At 34.4% G+C, this 23,047-nt stretch overlaps 1 protein-coding gene across 1 annotated transcript in view; it reads right to left on the bottom strand.

The window, feature by feature from the left end:
* The window catches only part of LOC144969903 (uncharacterized), a gene marked incomplete in the record, with an annotated part of 34,001 nt that overhangs the window by 9,843 nt on the left and 1,111 nt on the right, over positions 1-23,047 (bottom strand). Inside the window, 3 exon segments of the mRNA XM_078908962.1 lie at positions 16,442-16,551; positions 19,531-19,769; positions 23,026-23,047. The exon segment at positions 23,026-23,047 is cut by the window's right edge and continues 1,111 nt beyond it. Coding sequence (XP_078765088.1) covers positions 16,442-16,551; positions 19,531-19,769; positions 23,026-23,047 — 371 coding nt within the window.

The following is a 23,047-nucleotide window of genomic DNA, read 5'->3' as shown; positions in this document are numbered from 1 at the left end:
ATGGATCAATCTAAATCGGAGACGACATCAGAGAGCCCATTTTCTCTATTACCAGATGCAAACATGTCTTTGAAAGAGGGTCTGAAGATTTTGAATTTAACCCATATACCATATTACGACCCCCGTCCATTTCAAACATTTCTCATCAATATCGATCATTATATTTTCTTTTATTTCCTGCCTTTTATACTATCCATCATTGGCTTGGTATCAAACATCCTCAACTTATGTGTCTTTTTTAAACAAGGGGTTTCATCAGACAGTTGTACAGTGTGTTTAGCGTTCATTGCCTTTTCAGACTTAAGCCTATGTCTGTTAAATTTTGTAAGTCGTTTAATAGAAGTATCGTGCCTTCTTGGTATACATCTTTACCCTCAGTGGGTTTGTGATTATCTCCCCACAATTTTGAATATGGCAACCGTATCGTTTCCTCAATATACAGCTTTAGCATTGGTGTATCTGGCTTTAATAAGGATGGCAAGCGTGACTCACCCTTTCAAAGTAAAATCCCTTTTTACGCCCAAGCGTTCCTGTATAGTTTTATCAATTTTTTTTATTGTTAATCACGTATTATATATACCAATGTCATACCGAATTGTACTTGTACGCAAAACACTGCGCCCTGGAAAAACGGTTATAGTAGGAAAAGAGCATTATGTTTTTGATTCGCTTGAGCTAGCTGCTCACATTGTTAATTATTTGTGTCTTCGACTAATTGCAATAATTCTAATGACGGTGTTCAACATCGTCGTAGCAACCAAAGTATATAATTCAATCAGATTTCGCTTATCTTCTGCCTCACCTAGAAATGAAAATGGCGGTGTAAACCGGAAACGAAACAAAGAGTTAAAGTTAATACGTATGGTTATCTTCATTTCTGTCTTCTATTTTCTTTGTTATTTTCCAGAATTCGTGTTGGATTGTATTGGGTCCTTCCAAGATTATCTCCACCTTTATTCTTTTAGCATTGCGTCTATGGTTGCTAGCAATCTTGAGGCAATATATTCCAGTTGTAATATCTTTATCTATTACAACATGAGTTCAAGATACAAAGAAGTATTTCACAAATTACTTCCTCGTCGGTGTAGAGTATTAAATTGATATTCAAATGTCAAACAGCAACATATAATTTTTTGGGAAAAAACCCATTAAAACTACCCCCTCCCCTAAGATCAACACTTTTATTTTCCTCTGGGTCATTATAGTAACGTAAAAAACCCACAATTCCGTATTTCACAAAATACAGAATAAGTAAAAAAAAATAAAGAAATATAAAAAAAACATAGAAAATGTCACAAAAATTAAAAAATTTAAATACAAAAATTCGAAGATGTTCCGCCAAATCAGTTACAAAAATTCCTTGATGTTCCGCCAAATCAGTTACAAAAATTCGAAGATGTTCCGCCAAATCAGCTACAAAAATTCCAAGATGTTCCGCCAAATCAGTTACAAAATTTCCAAGATGTTTCGCCAAATCAGTTACAAAAATTTCAAGATGTTCCGCCCAATCAGTTACAAAAATTTCAAGATGTTCCGCCAAATCAGTTACAAAAATTCCAAGATGTTCCGCCAAATCAGTTACAAAAATTCCAAGATGTTTCGCCAAATCAGTTACAAAAATTCCAAGATGTTCCGCCAAATCAGTTACAAAAATTCCAAGATGTTCCGCCAAATCAGTTACAAAAATTCCAAGATGTTTCGCCAAATCAGTTACAAAAATTCCAATATGTTTCGCCTAATAATAATGATAAAAGTTTGAATTCTTTGAATTAGATATAGAGTGTAACTTCAATAACTGTTCTAACAATTAGTTTGTATGTTGAACTCTTTGTCATTTGTCCATCCCGACATAATACCGTTTTGAGACGAGGTGTCACATATGACAAAATATCAATTATAGACGAATTCGCTCCTCTACTCTTTATTGGAAACTGTTTTGTGTTTTATAAGTTGTGTCAGATCCCGGCTGACAGCATCAGAAATTGCAATATTTATTTTTATTAGGCGAAGTTAGAAATTAAACCAGATTGCATGAAGCGTCTGCCCAATAAATCCGCGTACCTCTTCACAATGTCGGAGGACCATCACAATGTCGGAGGACCATCACAATGTCGGAGGACTATCACAGTGTCGGAGGACCATCTGTGCTGGTGTATTCTTATTTAAAAAAAAAAAAACCAACACATTGTAACGACAAGAATAAGATTATAAGCCTTATTCTGACGTACTTTGAAAAATACAAACAGGCATTCAAAATTACATGAAATGAAGTGAGTAGAAAAATGCCAGAAGACAATAGATAGATAATAGGAACTTGGCGGCTATGGAGGTTCAAACACACGACGGTACTATTACGGCAATTCTTCCTAGCCGCAAGAGGGACGCTCTTCAATCGAGGACATCCAACACTCCAAGAGAGAGAGAGAGAGAGAGAGAGAGAGAGAGAGAGAGAGAGAGAGAGAGAGAGAGAGGGGGAGGAGGACCACAGGCTTTCCCTCTCATAGCTTGTTACAGGAATAATATAATATGGAGTATGATGAAGATGGTGAATGGTGTTATAGGGGGATGGTGAAAGTGAAGGATTGTAACGAAAATATTAGGAAGGTTGTTGTGATGATGATGATGATGATGATGATGATGATGATGATGATGATGATGATGATGATGGTGATGAGGTTGATGCCAGTTTGGGTTTTTTTTTGTTTTTTTTTTTACGATAACTGCTATGTTACTAGTGTGCATTTTGTGTGAGTGTGTCAATATTGTATTGTTATAAATGTGTAACCAAATGACAAATTGCCACTTTTTTGGGGACAATAAAGATATATTATTATTATTATTATTATTATTATTATTATTATTATTATATTATTATTATTATTATTATTATTATTATTATTATTATTATTATTATTATTATTATTATTATTATTATTATTATTATCATTATTATATTATTATTATTATTATTATTATCATTATTATTATATTATTATTATTATTATTATTATTATTATTATTATTATTATTATTATTATTATTATTATTATTATTATTAATATGATTAAACTATTTGGTATCAAGCATAATTATCTACCTTGAGTCCGTCTCTCAACTTCATGACGTCACGGGTTCAACCTACAAACGCCGCGAAGTTTGTTCACAAGCCATTGCGATCCAACCAGCACTTTTATCATTCAGATTTCTTTTGTAATTCACACACTTTAAAGAACAATGTTTTATAATAGCTAAAACACGTGACATTGTGTTTGTAGAGTTCATTTTGCTGATCAATATTATTCATAGAATGTATCTATTTGTTGCTTTTCTGTTTGAGTAAAGAAAAAGATATTTTTGTGTTGGGTGGGTGTGAAATTTTGGGAAAAATTCTGAAAATGGCCGGTTAGGAAAGGGTTATGACAAAATAAGGGCCATTCTATTGAAAAAACACCTATAATGTGCGGCTATGTGGTCTAATGGTATGACACTCGCTTTCGGATCGGAAGGTCCTGGGTTCGAGCCTCGCGCTCGGCGCATAGTTGAATCCTTGGAAAAGGCTCTTTACTCACATTCTCTTACCATACTCAGGTGTAAAATGATATATATATATATATATATATATATATATATATATATATATATATATATATATATATATATATATATACTATTTTAAAAATTACCCTATCATATTATCAACAGAATTAAAAGATGAGAATACGGAAATATTTTTAAATTTTTAAATTAGGGGAGACGTCAACTATGAGGTGACCCTTAAAAATGTGACCCCTCGTCTCAAAACGGTATTAAGTCGGGATGATCTAGATGCCGAAAATGAAATTTGTAGCCAGAAATATCGTACCTAAGTTGAGTTTATATGCGTTATAGAGGAGAAGGAATATCATATTTTACTGTGCTAAATACTAACGTTTCATATTTTTGACCAGTATAACTATATTTTGACTTTTTAGCATCTGGTCCATCCCGACATAATACCGTTTTGAGACGAAGGGTCACAAATGACGTAATTAAACAAGTGGCATATTACGAAGATTGCTTATCCACTCTTTTTCAACTTTAAGTAATTTTTAAAAAAAATAAATAACTAAATGCTCAATTAAGGATCACCTCATAGTTGACGTCTACCCTAATACTCTTCAACAGTCGTAACGTCACTTCCTGCCTAATGACGCATGGTAACTTAGAAACACTGGCTCTAAACTATCGGAACAATGGCGGACGCCCTTATGAAATATTGCAATGTTGATATAATTGTTGTTGTCTTACTTTATATTGCCATATATTTTCAACTTAAGTACGATATTTCAGGCTACAAATTTCATTTTCAGCATCTTATTCATCCCGACTTAATACCGTTTTGAGACGAGGGGTCGCATATTTAATGTACATACGTCATTGGAAAGATCAGCTTGAATGAATTGTCTTGCCATTGATTGGCTCGCAATTTATTGATCTTTGATGTGCTTATGTGATGCGGGCCGATTTTTTGTTCGGCAGTAATCGACGTATTCATCCCATATGCAGGTCTGACATCCGAACCCACTTATGGGCCTAGTCAGGGGCGTGGCTATATTGGTTGATTTGGTGCCTGGCACCGCATCCATCTTTTAGAAATGGATTACAGCATTTTAAAAAATAAATTATAAACTGAGAACTGGTATAGATAGTATGCAGATGACGTCACTCAGGCCTTTGTTATTGTTTTTGCCATCCGCGTTTGTGAGTTGTTTTCACTAAACTGTATTAACCAGACTATAAACGTTCATGGTTACACAGAGTTTGTGTGTTGGTCCGTTATAATTCCGGATGGCAATGTTGTGAACTCCTTGACCAAGCGCATTCTATTAATATACCGTGTCTTATTTATTTGAGTAAATATTTTCTTTTATTATTTTTCTGTCTTTTGTATTTACAAATATAGCATGTTTTAAGTAATTTTCTTCTGATTCTGGCACCACCTTATACTGTAAGCATGCCACGCCACTGGGCCTAGTTTAACATTGTTGTAATGGACAATATTTTACATCATTTTTTGAGATTTTCATTACAACAAAATTATCCCACAAGGAATTGGGTTATCTGACCTGTAAATAGGTGCACGTCGGCTGTAATAGGTCATTCATTCATTCCCTACAATTGAAATAATTTTTTTTAAATTTAGCTTTTATATAGCGCAATATCCACTCAATGTGCTCAAAGCGCTTTATAAGGGGTCCCTGGCCTACAGCAACATTTAATATTTAGGACGGAACATGACGCCTGTTAGGCGATGTTATAATTTTTTCGGACAGAGACAATGCTGTTTTACGACCAGGTACTCATTTATACTTGAGTGCGGTGAGAGAATGTGATTAAAGAGCCTTCTCAAAGGACTCAACTATGCGCCAAGCGAGGCTCGAACCCAGGACCTGCCGATCCGAAAGCGAGTGTCATACCACTAGACCACATAGCCGCACGTCAGGAGAATATCTTTAGCAGCATGTCTAAAATGGCGTCGTTTCGATTTTGTAGGGAACGATTCGATACAGCCCAGTAAATTGTGCGGCTATGTGGTCTAGTGGTATGACACTCGCTTTCGGATCGGAAGGTCCTGGGTTCGAGCCTCCCTCGGCGCATAGTTGAGTCCTTGGAAAAGGCTCTTTACTCACATTCTCTCACCGTACTCAGGTGTCAAATGAGTACCTGGCCGTTAACAGCGTTGTCTTTGTCCAAAAAATTGTAATATCACCTGACAGGTGTCATGTCCCGTCCTACATGTTCAATGTTGCTGTTGACCAGGGACCCCTTGTAAAGCGCTTTGAGCACATTTTAGTGGATATAGCGCTATATAAAAGCTCAATTTAATTTAATTTAATTTTACCCTAAGTTGTTTGTTTGTTTGTTTGTTTTGTTTTGTTTGTTTTTTTTTTGTGTTTTTTGTTTTGTTTTTTTTTTTTTGGGGGGGGGGGGGGGTTTAAAGGGTTTTACGGCGCTTGCAACACATGGACGTCTTCATCTCAGCGTCGTATCTACTTATGAATAGGATTCAACAGTCGTAACGTCACTTCCTTCCTAATGACGCATGGTAACTTAGTAACACTGGCTCTAAACTATCGGAACAATGGCGGAAGCCCTTATGAAATATAAAAGCGTATCCAGAGGAGAAAAACATTATAAATATGATCATGTTTTGACTTTTATACATTCTGATCACAAGACATTTGAAAGGTTCTAGTCAGCTTGAAGAATAAAAAGTAATGATTTTCTTTGTTTAGAACCAAGATGGCCGCCGTTGCCGGGCGGCGTGACATCAGACTATTGAATCCAATTGAAATGACGTCAGGGGAATATCTTTAGCAGCATGTCTAAAATGGCGTCGTTTCGATTTTTGTAGGGAACGATTCGATACAGCCCAGTAAATTACCCAAAGTTGCTTGTATGTTTTTTGGGGGGATTTTTGTTTTTTTTTTCAAGGGTTTTACGGCGCTTGCAACACATAGGCGTCTTCATATCAGCGTCGTATCTACTTATTAATAGGATTCAACAGTCGTAACGTCACTTCCTTCCTAATGACGCATGGTAACTTAGTAACACTGGCTCTAAACTATCGGAACAATGGCAGAAGCTCTTATGAAATATAAAAGCGTAACCAGAGGAGAAAAACATTATAAATATGATCATGTTTTGACTTTTATACATTCTGATCACAAGACATTTGAAAAGTTCTAGTCAGCTTGAAGAATAAAAAGTATTGGTGTTCTTTGTTTAGAAGCAAGATGGCCGCCGTTGCCGGGCGGCGTGACATCAGACTACTGAATCCAATTGAAATGACGTCAGGGGAATATTTTAAGCAGCATGTCTAAAATGTCGTCGTTTTTGACTTTTATACATTCTGATTACAAGACATATGAAAGGTTCTAGCCAGCTTGAAGAATAAAAAGTAATGGTGTTTAGAACCAAGATGGCCGCCGTTGCCGGGCGGCGTGACATCAGACTACTGAATCCAATTATAGAATTGTCCGTGACTAGATAACATGCATCATAAATAACTTGAACATATTTAATATCTGTTGTTTCGTTCTCACAAGGGTAGAACTTATAAGTATTTATCACCAGATATTCTAACATTATAATTTCATAAAACCTTTTTATCCATTTGCAGTAAGGGCATAGAATGCATTTGATTTTATTTTAAAAAGCCATTCTGAAAGAAATTTGGTATAGCAAATGCTGTAAATACCCCCCCCCCCCAAAAAAAAAAGAAAAAAAAAAGCTCCATACTTCAGCGTACATATACAGTGAATAGGATAAGATAAGTCTTTCTTTATATTTGTGATCAACAAGGAGGGGGGGGGGGGGGCTAGTGGCCGGGTGGTTAAGGCATTGCAATGTAATCCGGAATGTCCCGGGTTCGAGTTCGAGCCCCGCTTGAGGCATTTTGTTTTCTTTGGAAATATTATCAACCCCCAAATTGCTCACTTGGACAACACGGGTGATTCCTGTTGTCATCAGACATCCTGTTTTAATTAACCGCCAATATTGCTTTGTGAAATGCCAGGGCGACGGGTTCCTATGGTGCCGTTGCGAAAGGGCGTAAGTTTTTTTTTTTTTTTTTTATGATCAACAATCAACAAAGATTATTGTTTATAAACCGACTTCACCTTGTCATGTATGAAAAATGCATACTTAGGTTGTCCATGGCTCAATTTGATCTATAGGGAATGAGATTAGCGGAAGAGTAGCGTCCCTTGATTGGACGTCACCCATAGTCTGTGACGTCACCGGCGGAAAAGTTATTAGAGAGAGAACGTCATGTTGGTTGTGCGCATGCGTCTCTCGTCCTCGCGGAATTGATTGTATAAACTATTATCTGATTCTATGTCCATGACTCAATTTGATTTGTATAAACTATCATCTGATTCTATGTCAATGACTCAATTTGATTTGTATAAACTATCATCTGATTCTATGTCCATGACTCAATTTGATTTGTATAAACTATTATCTGATTCTATGTCGATGACTCAATTTGATTTGTATAAACTATCATCTGATTCTATTTCCATGACTCAATTTGATTTGTATAAACTATCATCTGATTCTATGTCCATGACTCAATTTGATTTGTATAAACTATCATCTGATTCTATGTCCATGACTCAATTTGATTTGTATAAACTATCATCTGATTCTATGTCCATGACTCAATTTGATTTGTATAAACTATCATCTGATTCTATGTCCATGACTCAATTTGATTTGTATAAACTATCATCTGATTCTATGTCGATGACTCAATTTGATTTGTATAAACTATTATCTGATTCTATGTCGATGGCTCAATTTGATTTGTATAAACTATCATCTGATTCTATGTCCATGACTCAATTTGATTTGTATAAACTATCATCTGATTCTATGGCGATGACTCAATTTGATTTCTATAAACTATTATCTGATTCTATGTCGATGGCTCAATTTGATTTGTATAAACTATTATCTGATTCTATGTCGATGGCTTAATTTGATTTGTATAAACTATCATCTGATTCTATGTCCATGACTCAATTTGATTTGTATAAACTATCATCTGATTCTATGTCGATGGCTTAATTTGATTTGTATAAACTATCATCTGATTCTATGTCGATGGCTTAATTTGATTTGTATAAACTATCATCTGATTCTATGTCCATGACTCAATTTGATTTGTATAAACTATCATCTGATTCTATGTCGATGGCTTAATTTGATTTGTATAAACTATCATCTGATTCTATGTCCATGACTAAATTTGATTTGTATAAACTATCATCTGATTCTATGTCGATGGCTTAATTTGATTTGTATAAACTATTATCTGATTCTATGTCGATGGCTCAATTTGATTTGTATAAACTATTATGTGATTCTATGTCCATGGTTCAATTTGATTTGTATAAACTATTATCTGATTCTATGTCGATGACTCAATTTGATTTGTATAAACTATCATCTGATTCTATGTCCATGGCTCAATTTGATTTGTATAAACTATCATCTGATTCTATGTCGATGACTCAATTTGATTTGTATAAACTATTATCTGATTCTATGTCGATGACCCAATTTGATTTGTATAAACTATTATCTAATTCTATGTACATGGTACAATTTGATTTGTATAAACTATTATCTGATTCTATGTCGATGGCTCAATTTGATTTGTATAAACTATCATCTGATTCTATGTCGATGACTCAATTTGATATGTATAAACTATTATCTGATTCTATGTCGATGGCTCAATTTGATTTGTATAAACTATCATTTGATTCTATGTCGATGGCTCAATTTGATTTGTATAAACTATCATCTGATTCTATGTCCATGGCTCAATTGATTTGTATAAACTATCATCTGATTCTATGTCCATGCTCAATTTGTATTTGTATAAACTATTATCTGATTCTATGTCGATGACTCCAATTTGATTTGTATAAACTATCATCTGATTCTATGTCGATGACTCAATTTGATTTGTATAAACTATTATCTGATTCTATGTCGATGACTCAATTTGATTTGTATAAACTATATCTGATTCTATGTCATGACTAAATTGATTTGTATAAACTATCATCTGAGTCTATGTCGATGGCTCAATTTGATTTGTATAAACTATCATTTGATTCTATGTCGATGGCTCAATTTGATTTGTATAAACTATTATCTGATTCTATGTCGATGACTCAATTTGATTTGTATAAACTATCTATCTGATTCTATGTCATGACTCAATTTGATTTGTATAAACTATCATCTGATTCTATGTCCATGACTCAATTTGATTTGTATAAACTATTCTGATCTTATGTCCATGACTCAATTTGATTTGTATAAACTATCATCTGATTCTATGTCATGACTCAATTTGATTTGTATAAAACTATCATCTGATTCTATGTCATTGACTCAATTTGATTTGTATAAACTATTCATCTGATTCTATGTCGATGGACTCAATTTGATTTGTATAAACTATCATCTGATTCTATGTCCATGGCTCAATTTGATTTGTAATAAACTATTATCTATTCTATGTCGATGACTCAATTTGATTTGTATAAACTATATCTGATTCTATGTCCATGACATCAATTTGATTTGTATAAACTATCATCTGATTCTATGTCCATGGCTCAATTTGATTTGTATAAACTATCATCTGATTCTATGTCATGGCTCAATTTGATTTGTATAAATATTATTATTCTATGTCTCATGTCCATGTTGTAAATTATGATTTATGTATAAACTATTGATCTGATTCTATTGTCATGACTCAATTTGATTTGTATAAACTATCATCTGATTCTATGTCATGACTCAATTTGATTGTATAAACTATATCTGATTCTATGTCCATGACTCAATTTGATTTGTATAAACTATCATCTGATTCTATGTCGATGGCTCAATTTGATTTGTATAAACTTCATCTGATTCTATGTCGATGACTCAATTTGATTTGTATAAACTATCATCTGATTCTATGTCGATGACTCAATTTGATTTGTATAAACTATATCTGATTCTATGTCATGGCTCAATTTGATTTGTATAAACTATCATCTGATTCTATGTCATGGCTCAATTTGATTTGTATAAACTATCATCTGATTCTATGTCGATGCTCAATTTGATTTGTATAAACTATCATCTGATTCTATTCCATGACTCAATTTGATTTGTATAAATACTATATCTGATTCTATGTCGATGACTCAATTTGATTTGTATAAACTATTATCTGATTCTATGTCCATGACTCAATTTGATTTGTATAAACTATCATCTGATTCTATGTACATGACTCAAATTGATTTGTATAAACTATCATCTGAGTCTATGTCGATGGCTCAATTTGATTTGTATAAACTATCATTTGATTCTATGTCGATGGACTCAATTTGATTTGTATAAACTATTATCTGATTCTATGTCCGATGACTCAATTTGATTTGTATAAACTATCATCTGATTCTATGTCCATGGACTCAATTTGATTTGTATAAACTATCATCTGATTCTATGTCCATGACTCAATTTGATTTGTATAAACTATTATTGATTCTATGTCCATGACTCAATTTGATTTGTATAAACTATTATTGATTCTATGTCGCATGACTCAATTTGATTTGTATAAACTATCATCTGATTCTATGTCATGGACTCAATTGATTTGTATAAACTATCATCTGATCTATGTCATGCTCATTGATTTGTATAAACTATCATCTGATTTATGTCATGGCTATTGATTTGTATAAACTATATCTGATTCTATGTCATGACTCAATTTGATTTGTATAAACTATCATTGATTCTATGTCGATGGCTCAATTTGATTTGTATAAACTATTCATCTGATTCTATGTCGATGACTCAATTTGATTTGTATAAACTATATCTGATTCTATGTCGATGGCTCAATTTGATTTGTATAAACTATCTATCTGATTCATAAATGATCTGCATGGTCAATTTGATTTGTATAACTATTATCTGATTCTATGTCGATGACTCAATTTGATTTGTATAAACTATCATCTGATTCTATGTCATGACTCAATTTGATTTGTATAAACTATTATTGATTCTATGTCGATGACTCAATTTGATTTGTATAAACTATTATCTGATTCTATGTCGATGCTCAATTTGATTTGTATAAACTATCATCTGATTCTATGTCGATGACTCAATTTGATTTGTATAAACTATCATCTGATTCTTTGTCGATGACTCAATTTGATTTGTATAAACTATTATCTGATTCTATGTCCATGACTCAATTTGATTTGTATAAACTATCATCTGATTCTATGTCGATGGCTCAATTTGATTTGTATAAACTATTATCTGATTCTATGTCGATGACTCAATTTGATTTGTATATAATATCACTCTATTATTCTATCATCCATGACTCAATTTGATTTGTATAAACTATTATCTGATTCTATGTCGATGACTCAATTTGATTTGTATAAACTATCATCTGATTCTATGTCCATGACTCAATTTGATTTGTATAAACTATCATTTGATTCTATGTCGATGGCTCAATTTGATTTGTATAAACTATTATCTGATTCTATGTCGATGACTCAATTTGATTTGTATAAACTATCATCTGATTCTATGTCCATGACTCAATTTGATTTGTATAAACTATCATCTGATTCTATGTCCATGACTCAATTTGATTTGTATAAACTATTATGTGATTCTATGTCATGACTCAATTTGATTTGTATAAACTATCATCTGATTCTATGTACATGACTCAATTTGATTTGTATAAACTATCATCTGAGTCTATGTCAATGGCTCAATTTGATTTGTATAAACTATCATCTGATTCTATGTCGATGGAACAATTTGATTTGTATAAACTATCATCTGATTTTATGTCCATGGCTCAATTTGATTTGTATAAACTATTATCTAATTCTATGTCGATGACTCAATTTGATTTGTATAAACTATCATCTGATTCTATGTCCATGGCTCAATTTGATTTGTATAAACTATCATCTGATTCTATGTCCATGGCTCAATTTGATTTGTATAAACTATCATCTGATTCTATGTCGATGGCTCAATTTGATTTGTATAAACTATTATCTGATTCTATGTCCATGGTTCAATTTGATTTGTATAAACTATTATCTGATTCTATGTCGATGACTCAATTTGATTTGTATAAACTATCATCTGATTCTATGTCGATGACTCAATTTGATTTGTATAAACTATTATCTGATTCTATGTCGATGACTCAATTTGATTTGTATAAACTATTATCTGATTCTATGTCGATGGCTCAATTTGATTTGTATAAACTATCATCTGATTCTATGTCGATGACTCAATTTGATTTGTATAAACTATCATCTGATTCTATGTCGATGACTCAATTTGATTTGTATAAACTATTATCTGATTCTATGTCCATGACTCAATTTGATTTGTATAAACTATCATCTGATTCTATGTCGATGGCTCAATTTGATTGGTATAAACTATTATCTGATTCTATGTCGATGACTCAATTTGATTTGTATAAACTATCATCTGATTCTATGTCCATGACTCAATTTGATTTGTATAAACTATTATCTGATTCTATGTCGATGACTCAATTTGATTTGTATAAACTATTATCTGATTCTATGTCCATGACTCAATTTGATTTGTATAAACTATCATCTGATTCTATGTCGATGACTCAATTTGATTTGTATAAACTATTATCTGATTCTATGTCGATGGCTCAATTTGATTTGTATAAACTATCATCTGATTCTATGTCGATGGCTCAATTTGATTTGTATAAACTATTATCTGATTTTATGTCGATGACTCAATTTGATTTGTATAAACTATCATCTGATTCTATGTCCATGACTCAATTTGATTTGTATAAACTATTATCTGATTCTATGTCCATGACTCAATTTGATTTGTATAAACTATCATCTGATTCTATGTCCATGGCTCAATTTGATTTGTATAAACTATCATCTGATTCTATGTCCATGACTCAATTTGATTTGTATAAACTATTATCTGATTCTATGTCCATGACTCAATTTGATTTGTATAAACTATTATGTGATTCTATGTCCATGACTCAATTTGATTTGTATAAACTATCATCTGATTCTATGTACATGACTCAATTTGATTTGTATAAACTATCATTTGAGTCTATGTCAATGGCTCAATTTGATTTGTATAAACTATCATCTGATTCTATGTCCATGACTCAATTTGATTTGTATAAACTATTATCTGATTCTATGTCGATGACTCAATTTGATTTGTATAAACTATCATCTGATTCTATGTCGATGGCTCAATTTGATTTGTATAAACTATCATCTGATTCTATGTCGATGGCTCAATTTGATTTGTATAAACTATCATCTGATTCTATGTCCATGGCTCAATTTGATTTGTATAAACTATCATCTGATTCTATGTCCATGGCTCAATTTGATTTGTATAAACTATCATCTGATTCTATGTCGATGGCTCAATTTGATTTGTATAAACTATCATCTGATTCTATGTCGATGGCTCAATTTGATTTGTATAAACTATCATCTGATTCTATGTCAATGACTTAATTTGAATTGTATAAACTATTATGTGATTCTATGTCCATGACTCAATTTGATTTGTATAAACTATCATCTGATTCTATGTCCATGGCTCAATTTGATTTGTATAAACTATCATCTGATTCTATGTCGATGGCTCAATTTGATTTGTATAAACTATTATCTGATTCTATGTCGATGGCTCAATTTGATTTGTATAAACTATCATCTGATTCTATGTCCATGGCTCAATTTGATTTGTATAAACTATCATCTGATTCTATGTCGATGGCTCAATTTGATTTGTATAAACTATTATCTGATTCTATGTCCATGGCTCAATTTGATTTGTATAAACTATCATCTGATTCTATGTACATGGCTCAATTTGATTTGTATAAACTATTATGTGATTTTATCTACAATATTGATCGGCTATTTGAAACTTTATAAATTTATTTGTGTAATCCTTAATGATAACGGTATTATATTAATGTTGTTTAACAAAAGCAAGTCAAATGTTGAGAGCGGCACACAAAGGTTTTGATTATTTGGTAAATGTATGTTGTTGCTTATAAGATCTAATAGGGAATGAGATTAGCGGAAGAGTAGCGTCCCTTGATTGGACGTCACCGGCGGAAAAGTTATTAGAGAGAGAACGTCATGTTGGTTGTGCGCATGCGTCTCTGGTCCTCGCTTCCGTTGAAAGCGGCATAAGACACTTCACTAAAAGCGAGGACGAGAGAGATGCATGCGCAAAACCATTTTGACGTTCTCTCTGTAAGGTTACGTCCAATCAAGGGACGCTACTCTTCCGCTAATCTCATTCCCTATAAAAGACACCAATACAAGAACTGGTATCCAGAGAACTTCGCAAACCGTTCACCAGGGTATTGCTGAATACCGAAATCCAATTAAACCAACCGAAATCTACTCCAGTGGGGAGTGAACCAGAGACTATGGGATGAGAGCAATAGTGAGGTCAAATTTATGGGGTTTTTTTTTTCCTCTGGATACGCTTTTATGCTCGCCGGAAAAATATTTCATAAGGGCGTCCGCCATTGTTCCGATAGTTTAGAGCCAGTTGCTAAGTTACTATGCGTTATTACGAGGGAAGTGACGTTACGACTGTTGAAGAGTATCGCACCAATCAGAACTTAGGCTCACTATCTTAGGCTTAGTTAACCAACTGAGGTTCCTGACCTCCCATAGTGGTCAGGGAGGTACTTGCTGTGTCTTCTCTACCCCTATGTCTGATTTCCAATTGCCTTCTGTATTTGTCTTGTAAATCGATTATTTGTGACCCTCCGTCTCAAAACGGTATTATGACGGGATGATTTAGACCCCAAAAAGTGAATTTAGAGATAGAATGATGAGAAATTGGAGCTTAGAAGTTTTTGCAATGCAAGAAATAGTCTTTATACTCCACCATAACGTACAGAAATTAAACCCAAGTTGGATATTTGTGGCTATGAATTCAATTTCCCTTACCGAGTGGATCCCGACATAAGACCGCTTTGATACGGTGGGTCACATTTAGTCTTGTTCTGACCCTGGTCAGAGTTCTTAGCTGGGAAGGAAACAGTCGAATGTAAAGTTGTAGTTTTAGGAGATAATATTTTTTTCTTGTAAATCATCTCTCTGTTAGACCTGCTATTTTTTTTTTATCTTTAACATATGACTTGTAAACATTTGAGTGTATTCTTCTTAGTGGGATCTTGTGCTGGTGTCTGGGTGAGGCATTTAGATGGTCTCAAATTAGTGCGGCTATATGGTCTAGTGGTATGACACTCGCTTTCGGATCGGAAGGTCCTGGGTTTTAGCCTCGCGCTCGGCGCATAGTTGAGTCCTTGGAAAAGACCCTTTACTCACATTCTCTCACAGTACTCAGGTGTAAAATGAGTACCTGGCCGTTAACCTGGTGTCTTTGTCCGAAACATTGTAATATCGCCTAACAGGCGTCATGTCCCGTTCTCATGTTAAATGTTGCTGTTGACCAGGGACCTCTTGTAAAGCGATTTGAGCACATTTAGTGGCTATTGCGCTATGTAAAGCTCAAATTTTTAAGTACACTGATAGTGTGTTCTTGGAATCTACATATGTCCCTATTTGAACTAATTCTCCTTTGTCTTGCCTTTTCTTGGGTACTTTAATTGTAATTCTAGTTCTAGAACTTTTTACTATCCCATTTTCTTTCTTTTTACTGGCGCTGAAAGGTAGGACCTCAATGTTTGAAAGCGTCGTTAAACCTTTAAAAATAAATAAAAAATAATGAGTCCACCTACCAGTGCCTTCATCATTTGGCTTGATCAAATCCACTAGCAAGACCGATATTCGTGACGTCATCACCTCTCGTACATGACGAAGCTGGGAGTAACTGTCCACAAATATATGCCTGGAGATTAAATTGCAACATTACATCGGTAGCATGTTGGTGCTATAGGGAATGATATTAGCGGAAGAGTAGCGTCCCTTGATTGGACGTCATTGGCGGAGAAGTTATTAGAAAGAGAACGTCAATATGGTTTTGCGCATGCGTCTCTTGTCCTCGCTTCCTGTGAAACCGCGCGGTTAGTTAAATATTTTCTCAGCGATCTTTAAGTTGACGTTCTCTCTGTAAGGTGACGTCCAATCAAGGGATGCTACTCTTCCGCTAATCTCATTCCCTATAGGATAAAATTGAGCTTAAAATTAAAATTTAGCTTTATATAGCGCACTATCCACTAAATGTGCTCAAAGGCTTTATAATTGGTTCCTGGTCAACACAACATTAAACATGTAGGACGGGACATGCCGCCTCTTAGGCGATATTACAATTTTTCGGACTAAGACAACACTATTAACGGCCAGGTAATCATTTTACACCTGAGTACGGTGAGAGAATATGAGTAAAGAGCCTTTTCCAAGGACTCAATTATGCGCCCAGCGCGAGGCTCGAGCCCAGGACCTTCCGATCCGAAAGCAAGTGTCATACCCCAAGACCACATAGCCGCACATAGCGCATAGAATAAATATTCAAAACATCCACCAGTCGGATATAACCTACCAACACACACAAATGTGTAACGGGGAACGTTTATAGTCTGATTTGTAAAGAAAAACAAAAACAAAAACAAAAAAACTTGAGCTTTTATATAGCACTAAACGTGCTCAAAGCGCTTTACAAGGAGACCCTGACCAACAGCAACACGTAGCATTTAGAATGGGACATGACGCCCGTGAGACGATATTGCAATTTTTTCTGACAGAGAGAATGCTGTTAACGGCCAGGTACTCATTTTACACCTGAGTACGGTAAGAGAAGAATGTATGTTGTTGTTGTTGTTGTTGTTGTTGACACGTTGAGGGTTAAATTAACCTATCGATTTAATATGATGATAAAGTTTTCTGCCCAATAATTGGTTCGTTTCATCCGCGTATGGTTGAATAGAATGAATGGGCATGATCTATATTAACTTTCCATGTGCTCGAGGTCATTGGTCACATTGCAAAATGTGCTCAAAGTGACCCACATTTTAAATATCTAACATCACGATTGGTCATTTTATTCAGCTTAACACATGGGTATATTTATTGCACTTGTAAACAAAGCAGCGTGTTTACATTTGATAAGATATATCCAATCGTTGGACAGCAACAAATCATGTGATCGATGACCTGGTTGAACGAAAACATGAATATAGATCGCTCCCATTGTCTATCCAGTGTGTTGATTCATGCAGATAAAACGCAATCCGTGTCGTGTTGTGTTGTATTGTGGTGTGTTACACAATGCATTTATCTACACATTCTTCACATTATAACAATAGACAATTCAGGGTGTGTGTATTTAATAACCAGTTAACTACCGTGCTTCAGACAGCCACGTATTTAAAAAATTGGCCAGAAACCTCATCCTTCAATTGAATTAAATGACACTAATATGGGCAAAAACTCTCAAGCCTGGGGCTTTTTAAAAGACCCCTCGAGGTCCCAGGTTTTGGTTTTCTTTACCGAGATTAGGGTCATTTAGATCAATCGATATTTGAAGGACGAGTTTTCTGGCCACATGTTTAAATACGTGTTTTTCTCGAGTACGGCAGTTGACTGGTTAAATAATTACAGTACAGTCGAACACGCATAAAGTCAACGCTCTTAAATTCAACTTCTGCTTAATGTCAACATTTCTTGTTTGATACATATTTTCTGTTCTTTATCCAAGTATGTTCCAGTGATAATGGATAAAGTCACTCTTGCTTTAAGTCAACCAATCTTTCTGGACAGACGGTGCTGGCTTCATTAGTCTAGTGGTATGACATTCGCCTTCGGATCGGAAAGGGCCTGGGTTCGAGTCCCGCTTGAAGGGCCTAAGTAAGTAAGTACGTTTTATCTATATATTATTTTAAGCACTAGTCGAAGAAATGCGATTTGTTGGCCTCGTGTAGGATGCAGATTGGGGGTCCCCAGTTGATAGAGCATCCGCTTGACAAGCAAAGGAACCCGGTCGACCCCGGGTGAAGTCGAGATTTTTTTCTGACCCCCAGTACACCCATAGGTGATTGGGTAGCTTGGTTTGTTGAAACGTCCTATCAAAAGGGTAGCAAACAAATTGCTACTGTTCGTTTAACACTATAGAAACTAAGATAAATCCCGGCTTTATGGGTCTTTTGGCTCTGAAGGTCGTTCTAGGCTTAGGAGCGACTCGACACTCAGCTCTCGAGGGGCACCGTGGCTCAGCGGTACGGTCTTTGCTTCGTACCCGGAAGGCACCGCCATAGAGAATACAGGACTAGAGACGACAACAGGTAGGAAAACGTCATCTATAGTGGCTAGTGAGAGGTCGAGCGCCGCCATTTTCTTTTGGTAGTCTGTGGGCACCGCTGCGCTGAGTGGCCTTGAACACATCTCCTCGCCCTAGCTCAATTTGCGGCGCTGCACATCGGCTGACGCCTGGGTTATTCCAGTCTTCCCTTGTTGGAATAGACCCAAGAGACAAATTTCCCCTATGGGATGAATAAATAAAGAGACTTTTATTTATTTTATTTATCTTATTTATTTTCGCACCCCTCGCTACTTGTGCGGCTATGTGGTCTAGTGGTATGACACTCGCTTTCGGATAGGAAGGTCCTGGGTTCGAGCCTCGCGCTCGGCGCATAGTTGAGTCCTTGGAAAAGGCTCTTTACTCACATTCTCTCACCGTACTCAGGTGTAAAATGAGTACCTGGCCGTTAACAGTGTTGTCTTTGTCCGAAAAATTGTAATATCGCCTAACAGGCGTCATGTCCCGTCCTACATGTTAAATGTTGATGTTGCACAGGGACCCCTTGTAAAGCGCTTTGAGCACATTTAGTGGATATTGCGCTATATAAAGCTCAATTATTTTTTTATTACTTACCATGATAAGTTATCCCCCGAAGGTCCCCCCAAAATGGGCGGTTCCATTCTGGAGTCGTGGAATAGGTTGTTGACGACGGAGTTGTCAAACTGAATGAACTCTTCCTTGTCGAGGGAGAAAAGGTTGTGGAGGAGGGAGGGGTCGGCCACGAACTCTTCCCACGTGATGATGCTTAATCCGGGCATTTCGTTGGGGATTTCGGGCACGACGGAGGAACCCCCGTGGACTTGATCAAACGACTGCGGGGAAAAACAAAACAAAACGGTCAATGGAAAATCATAGGTAGAGTTTGAATGTGACGTTAATGTGTCAATCAACTAGATATGTGACCCTCCGTATCAAAACGGTATTATGTCGGGATGATTCAGACCCCAAAAAGTGAATTTAGAGATAGAATGATGAGAAATTGGAGCTTAGAAGTTTTTGCAATGCAAGAAATAGTTTTTATACTCCACCATAACGTACAGAAATTAAACCTAAGTTGGATATTTGTGGCTATGAATTCAATTTCCCTTACCGAGTGGATCCCGACATAATACCGCTTTGATACGGTGGGTCACATATGTGTAGCCGATTGTCTCAATACAGGTGTTATGTCAGAGTTAAATATAGATAACCACAAAAACAAAAAACAAAAACAAAATAACAAAAAAATAAACAAACCTTGAAATATTTTTTTAAAATACACGCAAATAAAAACAAAACAAAAAAAAAAAACCATCAAAACAAATTAAAAATTAAAAGATTAAAAAAAAAAAGATTAAACAACTAAAAAATGAAAGAAAAGGTAAAAAAGTTTTTTAAAAAGGAAAACGTTGTGTGTGTGTGTGTGTGTGTGTGTGTGTGTGTGTGTGTGTTGGGAGGGGGGGGGTGTCAATATTGTCCCGTGAAGTCCACGTACGTTAGAGTTTTGCTAAAAAGCACAGAGGTACTTGCAAATCTAAAATTATGAAACTATTTTTAAACATAATATTGATATCGAGTCTCTTGCAATCCATATATGTGACCCACCGTATCAACGCGGTATTATGTCGGGATCCACTCGGTAAGGGAAATTGAATTCATAGCCACAAATATCCAACTTGGGTTTAATTTCTGTACGTTATGGTGGAGTATAAAGACTATTTCTTGCATTGCAAAAACTTCTAAGCTCCAATTTCTCATCATTCTATCTCTAAATTCACTTTTTGGGGTCTGAATCATCCCGACATAATACCGTTTTGAGACGGAGGGTCACATATTTCTTTTTTTGGAATTCAGGGCTAGATAATTCTATCACCCTTTGACGTAAATGATAATTTATAAAATCTTCTAGGATATAATGATTTGTCTGGTCCTAATTTTACGCAGGGAATCGCCATCTTGGCCGCGCTGTTGCCAGATTCATTTGCGCGCACCTACAGATTTTATACTCGGAGTTATTTATTTATTTATGCATTTATGATATATTCATACTATTTATTTATTTATTCATTTATTCATTTATTCATTTATTCACTCATTTATTTATCTCTTTATGTATTCATTCCTTTGTTTATTTATATATTTATTTATTCATTTATTAAATTATTCATTTTAAAAATCGATTTATTTGTCTATTTATTTATTCGTCCACTTATTGTTTATTGGTCTATTTATATTTATTTATTTATTTATTTACTTATTTATTTTTTTATTCCTTTATTTGTTTATTTATTTATTCCTTTTTATTTATTTATTGGTTTAATAATGTAATCGTCCACTTATTACTTATCTATCTATTTATTTATGTATTCATTTATTTACTTATTTATTTATCCATTTATTTAATTATTCATTATTTATTTATTTATTTATTTGTTTATTTATTTATTTGTTTATCTATTCATTCTTACACTCATAATTATTTATCTATTTATTTATTCATTTATTTATATACTTATGTATTAAGTTAATTTTACTTTCATAAGAACCAGCCATGCAACACAATTGAACTGTCAAAATAATGTATTCACTTATTACACTATTTTTATTATTAACAAAATTATGTGATTTAAAGATTTAATTATAATTTCTTTTATTCAACACTCCAGTAACAGGAGATCAATTAAAAAATCAATATGTCCATTGTTTTAAAATAATGGAGAAAAGCGACAAATTATAAAGATAGGTAAAATTGATTTTTACTTTCTTGCTTTCGAATGGAGTTTTATTTGTTTCCAGCCATGCGCGAATAGGCGTATCTACTGTATTGTAAAAACATTTGCACGTTTATTAATGTATTGTTAATTCAAGATACAGAACTATGAACCAAAACCCGTGTCTTGTTTTGTTTCTTTCATGTTTTTTAAAAATGATTTTACTTTCTTTTTCGTCGAAGTATTTATTATTATTAGTTGTAAGATTGTTTAATTAATATTTACCGATATCAACTCCCGCAAGAAGCCGAATTTTTCCCCCGTTTATTTAAAGGAATTAAATGTAAGAATTTATCTGAACTATCTGACATGACGGTTATTGGAGAGAGAAAAAATCTCAAATTTTGCAAGCTAAAGACAGCAAAATTTGCAGAAAAGTTGCAAAAATTTGTCCAAAATGTTCCTAAAAACCCATAATTACTTCATGAAAGGAAAAGCTATTTGTTTGTTTTTAAGGGTTTCACGGCGTTTGCAACAAATGTAAGGTCATATCAGCGCCAGGAAAAAGGAATAAAATGAGATAGTAAAAAAGAAACTACTCTTGATTAATTATCTTTCACGTTCTACAAGAGCTATCAAATTAAAAGAAATAAAGGATTTGTCTTTTTGAAAATATTTTTTTTAAATTGTTTTTTTTTTCTTTCCAAAATCTCGAAAATTTGGAAAATAATTGTCAAAAATTTCTAATTTTCCGACCGCAATGAAAAAAAAAATAATAAAATAAAAAAATAAAGCAAACAAACAAAAACCAAAACTGCCGTGTCAGAGCTATGGCCATTTGAAGAAGGCAATCTGTAGATTAGTGGTTTTGAGAAAAGGCGTCTTTCAAGTCCGAGGATAGTGTCATACCACACGATCATAAAATCGTACAAAAGATTATAAAAAGATATCGCCTCCATAAACAGCTGAAGATGAGTAGCCAGACCAAGAATGATCCAAACCGGCGTCCAGACAGGGTTCTTCCTTCTCCTGGACCCACACCTCCAACTCAATGAAAATGAAAAGCCAGGAAATACTGGATTTCCTCAAACCGCCTCTTAACTGGACATGGCAGAACTGCATCAAATATGTGCAGATGGAAACTTGGAAACAGTGATACCTGCTACTGCTAGAAATGTCAGGCAGCCTCAGAGACCAGCGATCACATCGTCCTCCACTGTCCAGTCACTAAACTTGAAGGTGGCTACGAAACCATCCTTAAGGCGGAGGAAGACTTTAGAAGCTGGGTTGACGAAATACATTTGGAGGTGTAGCCATACGCTACTACTACTACTACTACTACTAGCATGGAATGTGTCTTTGATATCAACCATCTTACCTGGTTTTTCCCAGCACCGTCC

Source organism: Berghia stephanieae, chromosome 4 (genome assembly GCF_034508935.2).
Source record: "Berghia stephanieae isolate SIO BIC M18660-M18661 chromosome 4, UCSD_Bste_1.3, whole genome shotgun sequence".
NCBI lineage: Eukaryota > Metazoa > Mollusca > Gastropoda > Nudibranchia > Aeolidiidae > Berghia > Berghia stephanieae.
Note: the sequence above shows the minus strand (reverse complement) of the source record. Positions and strands in the feature narration are given on the sequence as shown.